The 20,104-nt window shown below is 41.9% G+C and overlaps 1 protein-coding gene across 1 annotated transcript in view; it reads left to right on the top strand.

Moving 5' to 3' along the window:
• The window catches only part of LOC140741996 (ubiquitin-like modifier-activating enzyme 1), a 430,112-nt gene that overhangs the window by 231,011 nt on the left and 178,997 nt on the right, over positions 1–20,104 (top strand). The window contains exon 21 of the mRNA XM_073072650.1: positions 6,682–6,774. Within this exon, the coding sequence (XP_072928751.1) occupies positions 6,682–6,774 (93 nt within the window). The remainder of the gene's footprint in view (positions 1–6,681; positions 6,775–20,104) is intronic.

The raw sequence follows: 20,104 nt of genomic DNA, 5'->3' as shown, positions 1-20,104 counted from the left end.
TTCCAACTAACTCTCAGAATCTTTCAGAAGCATCTTTGATGGTAGTTTCTAGGGATTTTATGTGCCTGCTGTATGCTGTCCATGAGTCCAGTCCATATAGCAAGGAGGGGAGGACTATAGCGCTATAGACCAGAAGCCTAGCATTGGTCTTGATATCTCGAGCTTCAAAATCCCTCTTTCTCAGCCTGGCGAAAGCTCTACTCGCAAAGTTTGTTCTGCAATTTATTTCAAGGTCAATGTTGGCTCATGAAATAAGAAAGCTGCCAAGATATGGGAAACGATCAGTGTTCTCCAGAGGGATGTTGTCAACTTGGATGGTTGGAGCTTTAGGAGCTTGATCTGGAGCAGGTTGATGCAGGACTTGGGTTTTCTTGATACTTAGAATAAGTCCCAGGAGTTTGTATGCTCTGGCAAAAGCATCCATTATGCACTGTAAATCGTCCTCAGAGTGAGCTACGATGGCTTTGTCTGATGTATATTGGAGCTCCATGACTGAAGTAGTTGACACCTTGCTCTTTGCCTTGAACCTGTTAAAGTTAAAGAGCTCCCCATCTGTTCTGTAGAGAAGCTGGACTCTGTGGGAGGTCTAGGCCTGTGAGCTGAAGAATAGTTGCAATGAGAACTACAAAGGGAGTTGGGGCAATGATGCACCCTGGTTTGACCCTGTTCTCAACTTTAAAAGGTGCTGTTTCAGAGCTGCATTCATATCATACATATCATTTTGTGTAAGAACTGCAGGATCTTGAGATATTTTTCTGGGCACTTGATTTTGAACACACCTACCAAAGCACAGGATGGTTTACAGAGTCAACTGCTTTTGTGAGGTCTATGCAGGCCATATAAAGTGGGATATTTTGTTTCCGGGCTTTCTCCTGCAATTGACATGCTGTAAAAATCATTCCTCTGGCTAGACGGAAGCCACACTGAGACTCAGGCAGATCATCTGCCAAAGGTGAAAGCTGATCATATAAAATTTAGGTGAGTACCTTCCTTGTTGTAGAGAGGAGGGAGATGCCTCTATAATTTCTGCAGTCAGCTTTGTCACTCTTTTTGAAGGTTGTGACAATCAGGGTGTCCCTGAGTTCAGTTGAAATCTTCTCCTGGTCCCAGATCTTGACAATATGATTTAAATGTTCTGTGCCACCTTCCTTGAGGATTTCTGCTGGAATGTCTTCAAGCCCAGTGGCATTGCTGTTCCTCAATTTGAAGAAAGCTGTCTGCACCTCTTTGACACTAGGAGGCTTACTCATATTCTCCGTCATGGGTCGTTGCGGGAGCTGGTTGATGACTTGAATGTCAACAGCAATGTTACGATAAGTAACTCCTGAAAGTGTTCCATCCGTTGAGGATTGATACCATCATTTTTCTTCAGCAGTTATGGTCCATCTTTGGAGCAAAGGGGGTTTAGGCCATGATGATTTGGGCCATACACTGCCTTGGTGGTAATAAAGAAACTCTGATATCACCAGAGTCAGCAGCTGCTGTATTTCTAGGGCCCTGTAAGTCCACCACTGATTCTTTATTTCCCTTACTCTATGCCAGACTTAAGCCGGCTGGTGGCGTAGTGTGGCATCAGCGCAAGACTTCGGGGCGAGAGGTCCCGAGTTCGAATCCGGCCAGTTTTTTACAAGTATCAAAGATGGTGGTCTTCAGTGTGGTCCAGTGTGCTTCAATGTCTTCCAGATACAGCTTTGGGAGTCTTTCAGAAAGGGCAGCCTGGAGATATTGTACCTTTGCTGTGGCTTTTAGGCTCTTGATGTTGAACCTGGGATGGCTCAGCTTCTTTTACACTCTACACTTCCACATGATTTTGATGGTCATTTGTGAGCGAATAAGCCGATGGTGTGTCCAGCCATCATCAGCACTGATCGTGGCTCTTGTACTCTTTACATCTCTGTGATCCCTTCTCCAAACAATAACTTGATCTATAAGATGCCAAGTCTTTGAACGGGGATGTATCCACAAAGTTTTCACTTTATTTCTCTGACAGAATAAGGTGTTGGTGATGGTCAGGTCATATTTCACGCACTTGGAGAGTAAGAGCACTCCACTGGAGTTGATGTTGCCAACACCTTCCTTTCCAATTGTGCCTTTCCAGGAGGCGCTGTCCCTTCCAACTCTGGCATTGAAGACTCCAAGAGAATATTCTTTAGGGAGAATCCAATTGTGTGGATTCTGGATTCATCTGCTGATTTCGCCTTCCAAAGAAAGGTGTATCCAGCTTTCCACCTTCAACTGTACTTCCTTGGCAATCACATTTCAGAGAGAGCGGTAAGGTCAATTTGGCGTCTCTTGATGCCAAATACGTCTTTCTTAAGTGTCCGCACATTCCTGGCTCCAAAGTTTATTTGCCTTTGTTTGAGATCTCACTAGACACAGTAATCGAGTCAGGAGTGAGGAGGCAGGCTATTTTTAGGGCACCTTTCTAGCCCTTTCCCCATTTGGGGTGAGCAGAGCTCCTGAATAGAGCTGCTCAGTCATCTGCCTCAATCCAAGCGCAAGATGACTGTATCTAACACCCACTGCCTGAGTGCTAGGTTATGGCTGGGAACTTCCAGACTTCACTGTCCTGCTCTTGTCACCACAAGGCTTTGTCAAATTTGGTCAATCAGATTACCAAACCAGGAGAAATGCCTGTGCGTGAGGTCCTTTAATGTGGGGAGACTGATGCACAAGCAGCCACCACATGGACCTTGACAGAGAAATGGCCAGAAAGCTTAGAGACAAAGATGACTGGGGGGTGGCCCTCCTGATGCAGGCTTCCTCTGCCTTCGCAGCCATTGTGGGGGTCCTCATAGAAACAGGATTCCGGAAACTCTAATTTACAACCATCTGTTCCTCCTGTTTCGTCATTGAGGTATTACACACACTTACAATCATATATACATACAAACACACACCACACACTTACACGTAAACACACACCACACACATTCACATACACAAATACACACTTACACACTCACACACACATACATACACATACACACACAAAGTCACACACACATACATATACAGACACAGACCACAGTCACACACTCTCACACACATACGCACACACTCACACAGTCAAGCAGTTTGCAGCTGCCAGTTAAGCTACCAAGCCATATGTCAATGGGATGTGGGAGGAAGCCAGAACACCTTGAAGAAACCGATTTGGTCACTAGAAGAACATGCAAACTCCACAGGTCAGGATAAAACTGGATCACTGGGGCTGTGAGGTATCGGTTCTACCAGCTGTAAAAGTATCCCACCCAATGGGGTACTGTTAAATTGTATAAACCAATGTGATGTAGGAAGCTTGCTATAATGACCTCATCCTGTTGAAGGAGGATAAAGTGATCTTTGTCGGGACTCTGGCAAAGAACCAGTTGTTCCTGAACTGTAAAGATTGGTTCAAAAAACACATTGGAATTGAACTTTTTCTTTCAGATGATGTTTATGGTGTGGCTATGTTCCGAGATCAGGACATTGTGTGGCATGGTGGGTAGAATTATTCTGAGGTAGCAAGCAGGTTGCTATCCCTGAATTATTGCCATTGAGGTTTATGGTTGTTGTTGTATAACCATCCTTGCTGAGCTTATTTTCATAATTTACCACAAAGTGAGACACACAAGACCACAGATACTGGAATCCAGAGAAACAAACAATCTGCTGGATAAACTCAACGGTTCGAACAGCATCTGTGGGAGGAAAGGAATTATTGATGTTCTGGCCCTCAGTTTCAGACCTAACTTTCCCAAGAGATTTTCAGCCTGAAATCTCAGCAATTCCTTTCCTCCCAGTTGCAGCTTGACTCACTGAGATCTTTCAGTGGCTTATTTTTTCATTACCATGATGTGATTTGAGTTCATGATCGAGGGATTGTTAAACCAACACCAATAAGCACTAAGCTCATATAGCCACTGGAAAATTGGCTATTGGGCATAGATTCTGTAATTCTTAATTGACTATCCATTACTCAATGGGGAGAAAATCCAGTAATCTGAGATGCAGAGGGACATGGGAGTCCTTGTGCAGACCACCCTGAAGGTTAACTTTCAGGTTGAGTCCAGGAATAAAAGGGTTATCATATGAGGAACATTTCATGGCTCTGGGTCTGTACTCGCTGGAATTCAGAAGGATGAAGTGGGATCTCATTGAAACCTTTCAAATGTTGAAAGGCCTACACAGAGTAGATGTGGAAAGGATGCTTCCCTTGGCAGGAGAGTCTAGGACAAGAGGACATAGCCTTGGGATAGAGGGATGTCCTTTCAGAACAGAGATGCAGAGAAATTTCTTTAGCCAAAAGCTGGTGAATTTGTGGAATTTGTTGCCACATGCAGCTAAGGAATCCAGTTTGTTGGGTGTATCTAAGGCCGAGATTGATAAGTTCTTGATGGACATGGCATCAAAGGTTATGGGGAGAAGGCCACGAACTGGGGTTGAGGAGGAGGTAGAAACAAAGGATAGGCCATGATTGAATGGTGGAGCAGACTCAATGGACCTAATTCTGCTCCTAAGTCTTATGGTCTTCAGGTCATTCAGCTTTTTGAGCACCTTCTCTCTTGTAACAGTAACTGCACCCACTTCTCTTCCTTCACACACTACAACATCAGGCATACTGCTAGTGTCTTCCAAAGTGAAGACTTGCGCAAAATTCTCATTTAGTTCATCAGCCATCTCCTCATCCCCCGTTATTATTTCTCCTGCCTTATTTTCTAGCAGTCCTATATCCACTCTCATTTCTCTTATTTTTAACTTACTTGAAAAAACTTTTATTATCCACTTTCATATTATTTGCTAACTTGCTTTCATATTTCATCTTTTCCATTCTAATGATGTTTTTAGTTGCTCTCTGTAGGTTTTTAAAAAGTTCCCAATCCTCTATCTTCCCACTAATTTTTGCTTTGTTGTGTACCCTTTCTTTTGTTTTTACAATAGCTTTGACTTCCTTTGTCAGCCACGGTTGTATTATTTTACCATTTGAGTATTTCTTCATTTTTGGAATACACATGTCCTGCAGTATCCACCTTATTTCTTATACTACATGCATTTAGATACAATACCTTGAGTACCATATTTGCTATCCTTTCTGACTCTGTGTCCCTAATGATTTGATACTTGGTCTGTTGGCTGCAACTAAGTCCCATCACCTGCCTGCCCTTCCTGACAATCTGACTGCATGCTATCTTTACTTTATTACCATGGGTCCTTTCCTGAGTCCCTTCACTCCGGTTCCCACACCCTGCCTAGTTTGAACCCTCCCCAACAGCTGTAACAAACCTGCCCGCAAGAATATTGGTCCTCTTCAGATTCAGTTTCAGCCTGTCACTCTTGAAAAGGTCATACCTCCGCCAGAAGAGATCCCAATTATTCAAGAACCGGAAGCCCTGCCTCTTGCACCAGCTTCTCAGCTACGCATTTATCTGTCAAATCATCCTGTTTCTACCCTCACTGGCGCATGTCACAGGTAGCAATCCAGAAATCACTACCCTACACTAAGTGAGACTGTGAGTATAGAGGCACTGTAAAGAGGCTTCAAGAGATATAGACAAGCTGAGTGAGTAGGTGAGAACAGGTTGTCCACTTAGTTCCACGGAACAAAAAGTGTAGGTTAAATGGTGAACAGTTGAATCATGTGGATGAATTGTGGGGGCACCACAGTCGTGTAGCAGGTATTGCAGGTCATGATGATATTGCAGCTTGGGATATTGGAGTCTGAAGTTCAATTCCAGTGTCCTCTGTAAGAAAGTTTATACTTTCTTCCCTTCTGTACATGGGTTTTCTCCACATGCTCTCGTTTCCTCCCACAGTCCAAAGATGTACCAGTTAGAGGTTAGTTATAAATTGTCTTGTGATTAGACTAGGGTTAAATAGGTGGGTTGCTGGGTGGACCCGAAAGACCTGTTCCATACCGTATGTCTAAGTAAATAAATGAAACAATAAATACTGAAGCCTACCATGCTGCTACTACAAATGATTATGATACTCCCCTTATTACAAGAGGATTCAAACACAGTTGAAAGGTAATCTTATTACATTGTTAGGAACCCTGGTGAGATTGCATTTGGAGTATTGTGTGCAGTTTTGGTGCCCTTATTAAAACAAAATGATATAGTTGTCATGGAAGGAGTACAGGGAAGGTTCCTTAACAACACACCCAAAATGCAAGAGGAACTTAGCACTTCAGGCAGAATTATGTATGCCAAGACCCTTCATCGGGACTCTCCTAAAATATCGGCTGTTCATTCCTTTCCCTAAATACTGCCTGACCTGCTGAATTCCTCCGCCATTTTGTTGGTACTGGTCTGGATTTCCAGTACCTGCAGAATGTCTTGTGTTTATGAGAAGGTTCTCTAGACTGGTTCCAGAAATAGTGTGTTAGCCATAGGAGGAGAGACTGAGCAGGCTGCAACTGAATTCCTGAGTTTGTAAGACATGGAGATATCCTCAAAAAGACAAAACTTTTGAAGGCCAGGCAGCATCTATAAGGAGAAGCACTGTCGACGTTTTGGGCCAAGACCCTTCGTCAGGACTTTGTCGACAGAACTTCTGCTTATAGATGTTGCCTGGCCTGCTGTGTTCCACCAACATTTTGTGTGTGTTGTTTGAATTTCCAGCATCTGCAGATTTCCTCGTGTTTGAAACTTTTGAAGGTTTCATTTATTTTTACCCACACTTTCTTATATTTCACTGCAGGATGACGACACGAACTTCCACATGGACTTCATTGTCGCTGCCTCCAACTTGAGGGCAGAGAATTACAGCATTCCTCCAGCCAACCGCCACAAGGTAGGCAGCATGCACCTGGAGAGAGCACTTGGGAATGACATGTGCAGGCAAGCCAGTGAACACAATCCTCCACTGTAAGAGGAGGGGACCTGAAAACCACAGGGCATGTTAATTTCTGTTTAATACTTGCTGAATGAGCAGAGGCAGAATCGCTGAGACCCAAATTAAGAGTCGCAAGGGATTAGTAAGACCGGAGATGCAATCAATCATTGTGCACAGCCAGTTAACAGGACAGATGAAATGTTGGTCTTCAGCCTTCACCCTACCTGTAACCACAGGCTATCTGTCACTGTAACATCTGTGGAACAAGATCGATGCCAACAATTATGCACAGGATACTCGTAGAGGAGAATCTGAGCAGCACTTAGAGCTGCCAACAATTATTAACCCTGGGGGAATGTTGAGAGATTCTGGTTCCACATTATCTACCCCTTACTATTCATGGACCTGGAGCTCAGCTAGTCAGTGCTGTTGGTTATGCTGAAGGCATCTCATTCTCCATCTTACAACTCTAGAACTATATTCTTCTATTCCTCTGCTTTAACTCCCCATTTGATGCTTCAGTGTTTTTTTTAATTGTACTGAAATACAGTGAAAAACTTTGTTTTGCAAGCCATCCACACAGATCATTTAAAAGCCTAAGTACATTGAGCTGGTACAAAGGGAAATATAATAACAGAATAGTGTTACAGTAACAGAGAAAGTGCAATGCAGGCAGGCAAATAAGGTGCAACAGCCATAACATGGTAGATTGATATATCAGGAGTTCACTTTCTCAAACAAGATGTCCTATGATAGTGGGATGGAAGCTGCCTCAAACTGGTGATATGTGTTCTCAAGCCATTCACATCATGTGACTCAATCTGAGCCAATGATCGCAATGAAGTTGGCAGTGACTGGCCACACAGACTTGAAGGGATGCATGACCCCTGCCTTGTGTTTACCCTTCCTTCCATGGCTGCTGTGCTGTGGCTGCCATGGAGAGTGGTCACTAGGGCAGAGACTCACTTCGCATGATTCCAAACTGCAAGGACACAGTGACTGAGGTCACCACAAGCAGCTGCCATTGGAAACTGTGAGGTCATATTTTATGTAGCAGTTAGTGTGAAGAATTTTTACAAGTTGTTTGTGAAACCCTTGTGTGGGCTGCAGTGCTTTCAGAGTGCTATTTTAGCACACAGTGAGCACCAGTTTCTAAACACTTCTGTTTCCAAATGGATGAAAAGTTTTCCAGACCAAAATTTAGACAAGTTCATCATGAACCCAATGTCTGGCTTAGATAGAGAGTAATAGCAATTCCAGCTTTTCCCTTCTGTCTGGCTTCCCAGAGTTTAAAGTAAAAACAAGATTGGCAAGATGCCAGTGCACTTAACATCCTTACTATTTCTATAAAAGAGTGTTTATAATATTATTAAAGTGATGGCAGGCAGATGGAGTCTGCTCTGATTTACAATCATGCTGTAAGTGTGTTCTTTCAAACTCTTCCTAATGATATTAGCTGGAAAATAGTCTATATTGTGGCTCCAGCTGTAAGATATAGCACTAAAGCAACTCTGACCCCATTTTCTTGAGTTCTAATTTCACCTTCTGTTGTAGAACACAGAACAGTCTAACACAGGAACAGGCCTTTTAGCCCATGATATCTGAGCTGAGCATTTGGTCAAATTAAGTTGACCAAACTGTCTGCACATGATTCTCATCCCTCCATTTCACGGTAGCATAGCGGTTAGTGCAGCACTATTACAGCTCGGGGCATTGGAACTTGGAGTTCAATTCTGATGTCCTCTATAAGGAGTTTGTAACCTCCTCCCCATGGAATGTGTGGGTTTTGTCCAGGTGCTTCGGTGTCCTCCCACAGTTCAAAGATGGTTGGTGGGTTAATTGGTCATCGTAAATTGTTCCGTAATTAAGTTTGGGTTGAAACCGGAGGTTGCTAGGCTTGAAGGCCATGTGGAATATCAATAAATAAATTATCTGCATATTCATGTGACTATTTAAAAGCTTCTCGAATGCCTCTAGCTTCTATTATCACACCTGCCAGCATTTGCCACTGTGTTAAAAACACTTGTCCTTCATGTCCCCTTTAATCTTTCCCCCCTCACCTGAAAACTATGCCCTCTAGTATCTAATAAACAAGTCTGACTATCTGTTCTATCTGTAACTCACATAATTTTATAAACTTCTGTTGGACCCCCTCAGCCTCCAATCTGCCAGACAAAACTGGTCTGGTTTGTCCAACCTCTCCTTATAGTGAATACCTTCTAATCCAGTCAGCTACCTGGTGAACCTCTTTTCCACCCTTTCCAAAACTTTTATTGCAAATTTACATGGCAATGGTGAGACCGTAGCTAGAGTAACCATGCAATTTTGGGCACTATTTTTAAAATGCTTATCTTTCACTCGATGTAGAGGTTCATTGAGTTCATTCTCAGAATGAAGTAGCTCACCAATCAAGCAGAAAATAATCTCTCCTCTTTATGACTCTTTGTCTTGGCCTTTCACAATCTTTATGCTAGACACACTTCACAGCCAATGGAATGTAGTGTAGGAGATGTGCCATCAAGTTCTTACTAACAGTAGTGAGATGGTCTGTTTCACTCAGGGATAAATTTTGACCTGTGTTTGTTCCACTATTCTTTAAATGTTTAAGTTCATTGTCAGGAGCATATGTAATGTGTAAATGCCATGAAAATGAGCTTTTTATAGCAGCAAAACAGTACATTACAAGGTCAAACATAAGTTAATATAAACCTAAATTAACATAAATTGTACATGCCATATACTGTATGTGTACAAAATAAACAGAGGAGCATAATGCTAGTACAGCATTGCAAAAGGGAGAGATAAAAGCATATAGTCCAAGATAGTATTGTGGTTTTTCAAGTGGGTTTGAGTGGGGAAGGAACCTGAACCTTTAGGTATGGATCTTCAGGCTCCTGCACCTCTTACCTGATAGCAGCATCAAGTAGAGGGCATGGACTGAATGAAGGGGCTGGATGCCACCTTCCGACACATTACCTGTTATAGGTGTCATTGTTGCTGGCGAAAATTGTGTCCATGAGAGTGGCTGAGTCCACCTCTCTTTGTAGCGTTTTGCATTCCTGAGCACTAGGCCATGATGCTGCCATTCAGAATGCCTTCTACTGTATTTCTGCCAGAGTCTTTAGCGATATTCCAGATCTCCCTAAACTTCCCAAAAGAAGAGACACTGAGGTTGCACCCATGTGCTGGGAGCAGGATAAATCCTTCAAGTTGCTGGCATGCAGGAACTTGAAGCTGCTTGCGCTTTCCATTAGAAACCATCCAATGAGGACTGATGTTTGTTCATTTAGACGTGCCCTTCCTACGTCAGACCTTGGTTTAACATCCTCTCCAAATATCCAACAACTCCTTAATCTATTTCACTGTGTCTGAAGGATGTGAAATAATATCACAGTGTAATCTGTGGATGGTGGTTTGTGCAAGACTGCCCCCACTTTTCCTCCTTCTCTCTGTAACCTCTAACCCCCTGACCATTCAAGAACCTATCAATCTCTGCTTTAAATACACCAAATGACTTAGCTTCCACAGCCTTTTGTGGAAATGAATTCCACAGATTCGCCATTCTATATAAGTGAGATGAATAATGAATGCTCAAAGCTTTTGTTTGAAAAAGATGTCTTGATATTGTGTCCATGCATAAATAATCTGTTCCACACATGCTTTAATGTAAAATCCACTGTTCTACAGTTAATTTCAACAGAGTGACTTCAGAAGATAGAACATACATAGAACACTACAGCACAGTACAGGCCCTTCAGCCCACGATGTTATACCAACTGTTTAATCTACTCTGATCAATCTAACCCTTTCCTCCAACACATCACTCCATTTTTGTATCATCTATGTGGCTATCTTAAATGTCCCTAATGATTCTGCCTCTTAAACCGCCCCATATTTCATGCACCCACTACTTTCTGTGTAAAACCTTACTTCGGACATCCAATCACTTTAAAATTATTTCCCCTAGTATTAACCATTTCCACCCTGGGAAGAAGGCACTAGCTGTCCACTTGACCTATGCCTCTTATCATCTTACGTACCTGCATTTTTGCTTTCCCACATCGGCTACCTCTTGCCCATGCTTCACAGTTTGTTTCTCCACTGAAGCCAATCTAGCAGGTGCTAGAAATGGCTGATCCATTAATTATGATCATCTGTCTACACTGAAAGTTACTGTAGATCTGTAGGAGAACATAACCATATGTCTGAAAGTGAGAGTGGGATGAAGCCAGTTTACTTTGTGGGACACTGTGGTCAGCTGTACAATGCATGTGAACAGGTCCAAATTTTGGAAGCTGTTCTTGCCCAGCTGCTTTCTTTGCCCTTCGCTATGGAGGTAATGGTGGCATCCTCAAGTCTTCCAATAAATTTGAGTCTGGCTATCCACTTATCATCTTCAGTCCTTCCAGCTTTTATCAATCTCTCAAGCAGAGAGGACTGATAGAAGCCACAGACTAAGTACAGAATATCCCTGAGGTTTCCTCCAGGATGGGAGGGAAAACATATCAGTGAACTGGCATTGTGAGCAAAACTGATAGCAATACACACAGACAAACATGCACATTTGTGGCTTTAGCATCTCCAGATCAGTATGTTGTCAAACTCATATTGGATATTATACTTGTGTTTTGCATGTAGGCTGTGCAGAATGGAAGATGTTGCCTTCACTAATCTAATAAAACCTGGTTGTTGTACTTACTCTCCAGTCCAGCAATAGGTTCCCTCTGCTACGTTATTTATTGTGATAATCTGGTCCTCCAGACTTGCATACGTTTTCCCACAATTGTTTTGTATACCGAAAGAGGACCAGACACTGGAATTGCGAATGTCACTATAGCTCAAGGTCTCATGGTTACTTTCAAATATTGAATGAGAAAATACCGGAGAAAAGGAAATTTTGAAAGACTATTAAATGTTACTGAAAAACATGTGTGACCATAAAAAACCTTTTCTGTCTGGTTTGTAAAGTAAATATGCTTTTTAATATCCTTCCTCATTGGGATGGCTCCATAGCACTTAGTGATGATGGCAACGGGAGGTGACAGTTCTACCATTGGGCTCTATACGTTTTAGGTAGGGTGAATGTTATATGAACAGCACAGTGGCGTAGCAGTCAGTGTATCGCTATTACAGTGCCAGCAAACAGGGTTCAATTCCCACTGCTGTCTGTTCTCCCCATTGGTTTCCTCCAAGTGCTCTCATTTCCTCCCACATTCCAAAGATATACGGGTTAGAAGTGTAATCAGACAGTGCTAGTTCATTGAGCCAGACGGGCCTGTTACCATGCTGCATCTGTAAATGAGATAAAAAAATTTAAAAAGTGTGCAGTTTGTGACTTGTCCCTAATAACAAGGTATTTTAAAGTAGTGTATTTGCAACAGCCATCAGACCCATGTGGTTTATTTTGATGCTATATCTCCACTCCAGCCTCATCCCACTCTCCATTATTTAACCCAATCAACATATCTTCCTGTTCCTTTCTCCTTCATCTATTCATCCAGCCTTTCCCTTATGCACAGTTGTATCTTCATTTGAGGATATAATGAGCGCAGTGGATAGAGGGGAACAGATAGACATGATTTACTTGGGTTTCCAGAAGGTGTTCAATAAGGTGTCACATAAAAGACTTATCCATATGATAAGGATGCATAGAGTTGGGGCTGATGATTGGCATGGACAGAGGATTGGTTATCTAATAGAAAGCAGAGAGTTGGGATACCTGGATGTTACTCTGCTTGGCAATAAGTGGTGAACAGAGTGCCACAAGGGTCGGTGTTGGGCCCATAACTGTTTACGATATACATTAACAATCTGGAAGAAGGGTCCGAGTGTAGTGTATCTAAGTTTCCTGATGATAATAAATTGAGTGGAAAAGCAAATTGTGCAGAAGACTCGAAGAGTCTGCAGAGAGATATAGATAGGTTAAGTGAGTGGGCAAGGGTCTGGCAGATGGATTACAATGTTGGTAAATGCGAGGTCATCCACTTTGGAAGGAAAAATGAAAGATTATTATTTAAATTGTAAAAAAAATTGCAGCATGCTGCTGTGCAGGTGGACCTGGGAGTGATTGTGTATGAATCACAAAAGGTTGGTTTCCAGGTGCAGCAGGCTATCAAGAAGGCAAATGGAATGTTGGCCTTCATTGCTAGAGAGATTGAATTTAAGAGCAGGGAGGTTATGCTGCAACTATACAGGGTACTGGTGAGGCCGCAGCTGGAGTACTGTGTGCAATTCTGGTCTCCTTACTTGAAGAAGGATATACTGGCTTTGCAGGTGATGCAGAGGTGGTTCACTGGGTTGATTCCAGAGATGAGGGGGTTAGACTATGAGGAGAGATTGAGTCGCCTGGGACTGTACTCACTGGAATTCAGAAGAATGAGAGGAGATCTTATAGAAACATATAAAATTATGAAATTATCAAATTAAGATAGTGGCAGGAAAATTGTTTCCAATGGTAGGTGAGACTAGAACTTGGGGCATAGCCTCAAGATTTGGGGGAGTAGACTTAGGATGGAGATGAGAAGGAACTGCTTTTTTTTAGAGGGTGGTGAATCTGTGGAATTCTCTGCCCAATGAGGCTACCTCAGTAAATATATTTGACAAGGTTGGATAAATTTTTGCATTGTTGGGGAATTAATATGTAACCCCCTGGGTCACCTCAGGCTCGCTCAGCTCATTCTCATCTAGGGGGAGCAGCCTTCGGCCCCGCCAAACTGGGTAATCAGCTGGTGTGGATGCTGTGTGATGTCCCCGCCACGCCAAAGAACAAACAGGACACCATATGCGATTAAATGATTACAATTTATAAAGATTACTATAACTGATTAATAACCATACAGTATATATGAAGGAAAAGAAAATAAAGAAAAGGCGCCAAACTTACCAAAGTCCAAACCACTTTGTGCACAACCGTTGGAGCTCAATTATTGAAGTCTTCTGGCCACCATTCGATCCCCTCTGAACTCCTCGACTCGCAGCTCAGGACCATCCGAAGTGTTCAACCAAGCACATCTAGCTTCAACTCCTCTCCTCGGGGTACCTCCTGGCCTCAGACCCCCGCTTGGGGTCCGTTCCTTGCCCAGTTTACAGCATTGCGTCCTCTCTCTCTCACCCCCTCGCGCCGACTCCCCAAAAGCCCACCAACAATAGCTTACAGACCCAGAAGAAAGAACAACATTAATCCCAATTGGTTTACAAAGGAATACAATTCTCGTTATCAGTAAATTTTAACCCAAACAAGCTTCCAGCACTCTCTCGCAACAAAGAAGTATTCCTACTTTTAACAAAACAAAGAAGCCATTTTGATTAACATACGCAGTAACAAAGAAAAAGAAGAAACTCCCCCTTTACAAATAGTTATGGGGAAAAAGTAGGTAGGTGGAGATGAGTCCATAGCCAGATCAGCCATGATCTTCTTAAATGGCGGAGCAGGCTCGACGGGCCAGATGGCCTACTCCTGCTCCTATTTCTTATGTTCTTATGTTCACCTCAACCACCCAGCGTTGACAAGTTCCACATTTGTAATGAAGATGATGCTGACGTTTATTGCCCATCAACAGTGGAGACATTTTCTCCATGTTTACAGACTGCAATCCAAATCCTTACTAAACTTGAAGAATGCTATCTGATCACCCCATCATCTTTATTACATGATCTACAGCTTGTCCAAACTTTGCTGAACTCCACAATCTCCTGGTTCTGCCTCATATTCTTTCAAACCTGTTTTGTATGATTTCCCATTGACTTGAATCCTCTTCATAACATTGAAATGAGACGAGTTCTCCCTGACTATTGTCTCTAAGTCTTTCTCTGCAATTTTCCATTGTTATGACGTTTTTATTATTCACCTTGTTTTTTAAGTCATTAGGAAGTTTGTAGTACAGATTAGTAATTGTTCAAGGACTTGGTTGGGTTGCTGTGCTGGGCTGAAGGTCCTGTTCCTCTGTTGTATTGTTTTATGTTCTACTTCATTTTTCTTCTTCATGTCTCACAGACTGTCAACCATTGCAGGAAAGCTATAAGGCCAATACCTGTCACTGTCACTACTAACATGGACAGAAGATTGGCTGACTGACAGGAAGCAAGGAGTGTGAATAAAGGGGGCCTTTTCTGGCTGGCCGCCAGTGACTAGTGATGTTCTACACGGGTCATTGATGGGACCACTTCTTCATGTTATGTGTTGATAATCCAGATGGCAGAATTAACGGCTTTGGGGGCAAGTTTGCAGACAATACAAAAATAGTTGGAGGAGCAGTAGTGTTGAGGAAGAAGAAAGTTTGCAGAAGGACTTGGACAGATGAGGAGAATTGTATAGGGAAATGTACAATCATGCACTTTGATAGAAGAAGTCAAGGTGTAGATTATTTTCCAAACAGGAGGTGAATTTAAAAGTCAGAGGTGCAAAGTGACTTGGGTGTCCTCGTGTAGATTCCCTAAAGGTTAACTTGCAGGTTGAGTCGATGTTAAGAAAAGGTAGCATTAATTTCAAGAGTACCAGGATATAAAAGCAAGGGTGTAATGCTGTAGCTTTATCAGGCATTGATGAGACCATACTTAGAATATTGTGAGCCATTTTGGGTGCCTTATGTAAGAAAATATGTGCTGGCATCGGAGAAGGTTCAGAGGAGGTTCACAACAATGATACCGGGAATGGAAAGATTAACATATGAGGAGCATTTGATGGTTCTGGAGCTTAGAAGAACAAGGGGGGATTTCATTGAAACATACCAATATTTGAAACAATGTAGAGATGATATTTCCAATATTGGGAAAGTCTGGGACGAGAGGGCACAGCCTTTGAACAGTAGGACATCCCTTTAGAACAGAGATGAAGAATTTCTTTAGCCAGAGGATAGTGAATCTATGAAATTCATTGCCACAAGCTGCTGTGGAGATTAATTCATTGGATTTAAAGTGGAGGATGATAGTTTCTTGATTAGTAAGGGCATCAAAGGTTACTGGGAGAAAGCGGGAGAATGGGGTTGAAAGGAATAATAAATCAGCCATAATGGAATGGCAGAGCAGACTCAATGAGGTGAATGACCCAATTCTGCTCTTATATCCTGAGTTGGAAAAAGTCATCCGCAACCCAAGGATCTGCCTAAGAAGAGCAGAGAAGTGCAATCCTTTTGCTCACACACCACAAGCTACATTCACCTATTTTTTTTTTGGCTATCAACTATGGTTGGGACGATGTCATGGTGGAAGAGCCCATAATGTACTGCGATGTTCTGTGTGTTAAATTGAAGTGCCCTTTATGTTTCAAATAATTGAATAACGTGCTTTTGGGAGGTGGTCTGATTGGATAAGCTATTTATCTTGAAACATCAAATAAACCAGGAGTGAGAGTATAACACAATTTAAAGCTTTGTCTTTTAACTGCCTGTTTCTCTATTTTTTTTTTCATATGTAATTATTATCCTGCAAAGGGTTTGGTCATTTCCAGTGGGTATTGGACCTTCGCAAAGACTCATAGAGTACTACAGGACAGAAACAGACTCTTCTGCCCATTTAGTCCATGCTGAACCTAATCCCATCAACCTGCACCCGGACGATAGCTCTCCAGAGCCCTCCCATCCATGCACTTATGCAAACTTTTCTTAAATGTTGAATTCGACCCCGCAACCATCACTTGCACTAGCAGCTTGTTCCATACTCTCCCAACCACTGAATGGAGAAGTTTCCTCTCATGTTCCTCTTAAACATTTCACCTTTCACCCTTAACCCATGACGTCTAGTTCTAGTCTCACCCAACCTCAGTGGAAAAAAGCCTGTTCCATTTATCCTGTCCATACCACTCATAATTTTGAATCCCTCTATCAAATCTCCCCTGATTCTTCCACATTCCAGGAAATGAAGTCCTAACCTGTTCAAACTTTCTCTATAACTCAGGTCCCGGCAACATCCTTGTAAATGTTCTCTGTACTTTCTCAATCTTATTTATATCTTTCCTATAGGTAGGTTACCAGAATCACACACAAAATTCCAAATTAGGGCTCACCAACGTCTTGTACAATTTCAACATACATTGCAACTCCTGTACTCAGTACATTGATTTATGAAGGCCAATGTGCCAAACCTTTCTTTACAAGCCTGTCTACCTGTGACACCACTTTCAATGAATTGTGACCTGTATTCTCAGATCCCTCTGTTCTGTTTCACTCCTCATGCCTTACTGTTCACTGTGTAAATTTCACCTTGGTTGATCCTCCCAAAATGCAAAACCTCATACTTTTCTGCATTAAATTCCATCTGCCATTTTTAGCTCCATTTTTTTCCAGCTGATCCAGATCCTGCTGCAAGCTTAATCTTGGTGTAATCTGTAAATTTGCTGATGTAGTTTACCACATTATCTTCCTGATTGTTAACATAGATGACAAACAACAACAGTCCCACCACCGATCCCTGTGGTGCACCACTAGTCACAGGCCTTGCAGTAAGAAAGGCAACCGTCTACCTCCATTCTCTGGCTTCTCCCAGGAAGCCAATGTCTAATCCAATTTACCATCTCAGCCTGAATGCCAAATGACTGAACCTTCTTAACCAGCCTCACATGTGGCACCTTGTCAAAGGCCTTGCTAAAGACCTTGTAGACTAAATCCACTGCATTTCCTTCATCATCTTTCCTGGTAACCGAATCTAAAATCTCTACAAGATATATTAGACACAGCCCACTGCCCAGGAAGCCATACTGACTATTCCTGGACAGGTCACAAAGAGAAAATCTGCAGGTGCTGGAAATCCAAGCAACACACACAAAATGCTGGAAGAACTCAGCAGGTCAAGCAGCATCTATGGAAAAGAGTATAGCAGACTTTTCAGGCTGAGACATTTCATCAGGGCTATTCTGAGTCAGGCCTTGTTTATCAAAATGCTTACATATCCAATCCCTTTGACTACCTTCCAATAATTTATCTACTACTGGGGTCAGGCTCTCCAGCCTATAATGGCTCTGTTAATTCTTAGAGCCATTCTTAAACAATGGAACAACATTAGCTAATCTCCAAACTTCCAGCACCTCATCCATGGCTCAGGACATTTTAAATACCTCTGCTTGGGCTCCCACAATTCTCTTGTTCTGGAGTGCTGTGAGGGGATGCACAGTGCTGATTGAAGGTAGAATTGTTGTCTCTAGTCACAGTGCTGCAGTTGTGATTATGAGGAATCAGAATCAGGTTTATTATCATCGGCATGTGACGTGGAATTTGTTAACTTAGCAGCAGCAGTTCAATGTAATACATACTCTCGCAGAGAGAGAGAAAAATAATATAATAAATAAAAAAACAATAAATAAACAAGTAAATCAATTATGTATATTGAATAGATCTTTAAAAATGTGCAAAAGCAGAAATACTATATATTTAAAAAAATGAGGTAGTGTCCAAAGCTTCAATGTCCATTCAGGAATTGGATGGCAGAGGGGAAGAAACTGTTTCTGAATTGCTGAGTGTGTACCTTCAGGCTTCTGTACCTCCTAGCTGATGGCAACAGTGAGAAAAGGGCATGCCCTGTGTGCTGGAGGTCCTTAATAATGGATGCTGCCTTTCTGAGATACCGCTCTCTAAAGATGTCCTGGTACTTTGAAGGAACTTTCTTCACACATAACTTGCTCCAATCTGACCTAAAGATGTTCAGTAATGCACATGCTAAATGTTCTACCACTTTCTCCAATTTTACTTTGACTTGAAGCTATTGCTTAACATTGGCCACTGTCCAGGATCTTCAAATATTGAATCATATCTTATAAAGATCATCCAAGGTTTACAACACAGTAGGCTTCTAATTCTGAAAAGACATTCTTCTAAGATTCAAGATTGTTGAATGTCATTTCCTGCATACAAGTTCCAAGTAAATTTATTATCAAAGTACATATATGTTATCATATACAACCCTGAGATTCATTTTCTTGTGGGCATACTCAATAATTCCAATAATCATAATAGAATCAATGAAAATCTGCTCCAACAGAGCAGACAACCAATGTGCAAAGACAGCAAACTATGGAAATACAAAAAGAAAGCAGAAAAGAAACAATTATGATAATAATAAGTAGTAAATAAGGACGTAGAGATGCTACCATGCTTTCTTCGTAATTGCATTTGTGTGCTGGTCCCAGGACAAGTCCTCTGAAATAATGTCACTAAGGAATTTGAAGTTACTGACCCTCACCACCTCTGATCCACCATTGAAGACTGTCAGTTTCCTCCTCCTGAAGTCAATAATAAAAGTGTAAATGGAAACAAAATAATTGCTAGTCCAGATCTGATGGAGCACAAATAAAAACACATTGAGATAAAAAAACCAAAATAATGCTAATAAAAAAACAATAAGTACATAAGATCGCTTATATGCAGAGATTGATTGTATGTCCATAAAGTGACACTAACCATGGGACTGTCTGTACAAAAGGTGACTCTGACAGGAAATAATGAACTTAAAATAACTTCTGACTTCTGCTTTTAATTAGTGAACAAGCTGGTTCTGAAGAACTTGGTGAAAATACAGACCAAAAAGTAATAGTATACACAATTGTGTACTTCATGAGTTAGAGGAAAGTGTGATCTGGATTTCATGTGGGTTTGTGTGGGTGTGGGTTGGTGTGTAGACAGGAAGATAACCCACTGCTTTACTGTTATGTTATACACTCATTACTGTGTGGCTAGGCACAGCTCAAAACCATCTATAAGTTCTCTGATGACAATACTGATACTGGCAGAAGCTCAGATGGTGTTGAGGAGGCATACCAGAGCAAGATAATTTGACTGGTTGAGTGGTGTTGCAACAACATTTCCCTCAACATCAGTATGACCAAGGAATTTATTGGTGAACTTCAAGGAAAGGAAGTTTGGCAAACACATAACAGTTCTCATCTAGGGATCAGATGTGGTGAGCAGCTTCAGGTTCCTGAGTATCAACATCTCAGAGGATTTATCCTGAGCACAACATATTGAAGCAATTACAAAGAAGGCATGACAGTGGCTATATTTCATTAGGAGTTTGAAGCGAAGTGGTGTGGCACAAAAGACTTAAACAAATTTCACTGAATGTACAGTGGAGAGCCACCACCTGAATGCTCCAATGCACAGGATTGAGAAAAGTGCTACAAGATGGTTGCCTAGAGCACCTAATATTGCTGCTCTTCTATTTTAAAGTCTTTTTCTGTTGTCTCCCTTTGTTTTACTTGGAAAGAAAACAATGCTCAGAAATCTAGTTGATCTGACCAATCACAGAGCAGTCTTTCAAATGGGCTTACATTTACAGAGTTGTAGCGATACACAGCATGGAAACA

Source organism: Hemitrygon akajei, chromosome 19 (genome assembly GCF_048418815.1).
Source record: "Hemitrygon akajei chromosome 19, sHemAka1.3, whole genome shotgun sequence".
NCBI lineage: Eukaryota > Metazoa > Chordata > Chondrichthyes > Myliobatiformes > Dasyatidae > Hemitrygon > Hemitrygon akajei.
The sequence above is the reverse complement of the archived record's forward strand: the minus strand, read 5'-3'. Positions and strand labels throughout refer to the sequence as shown.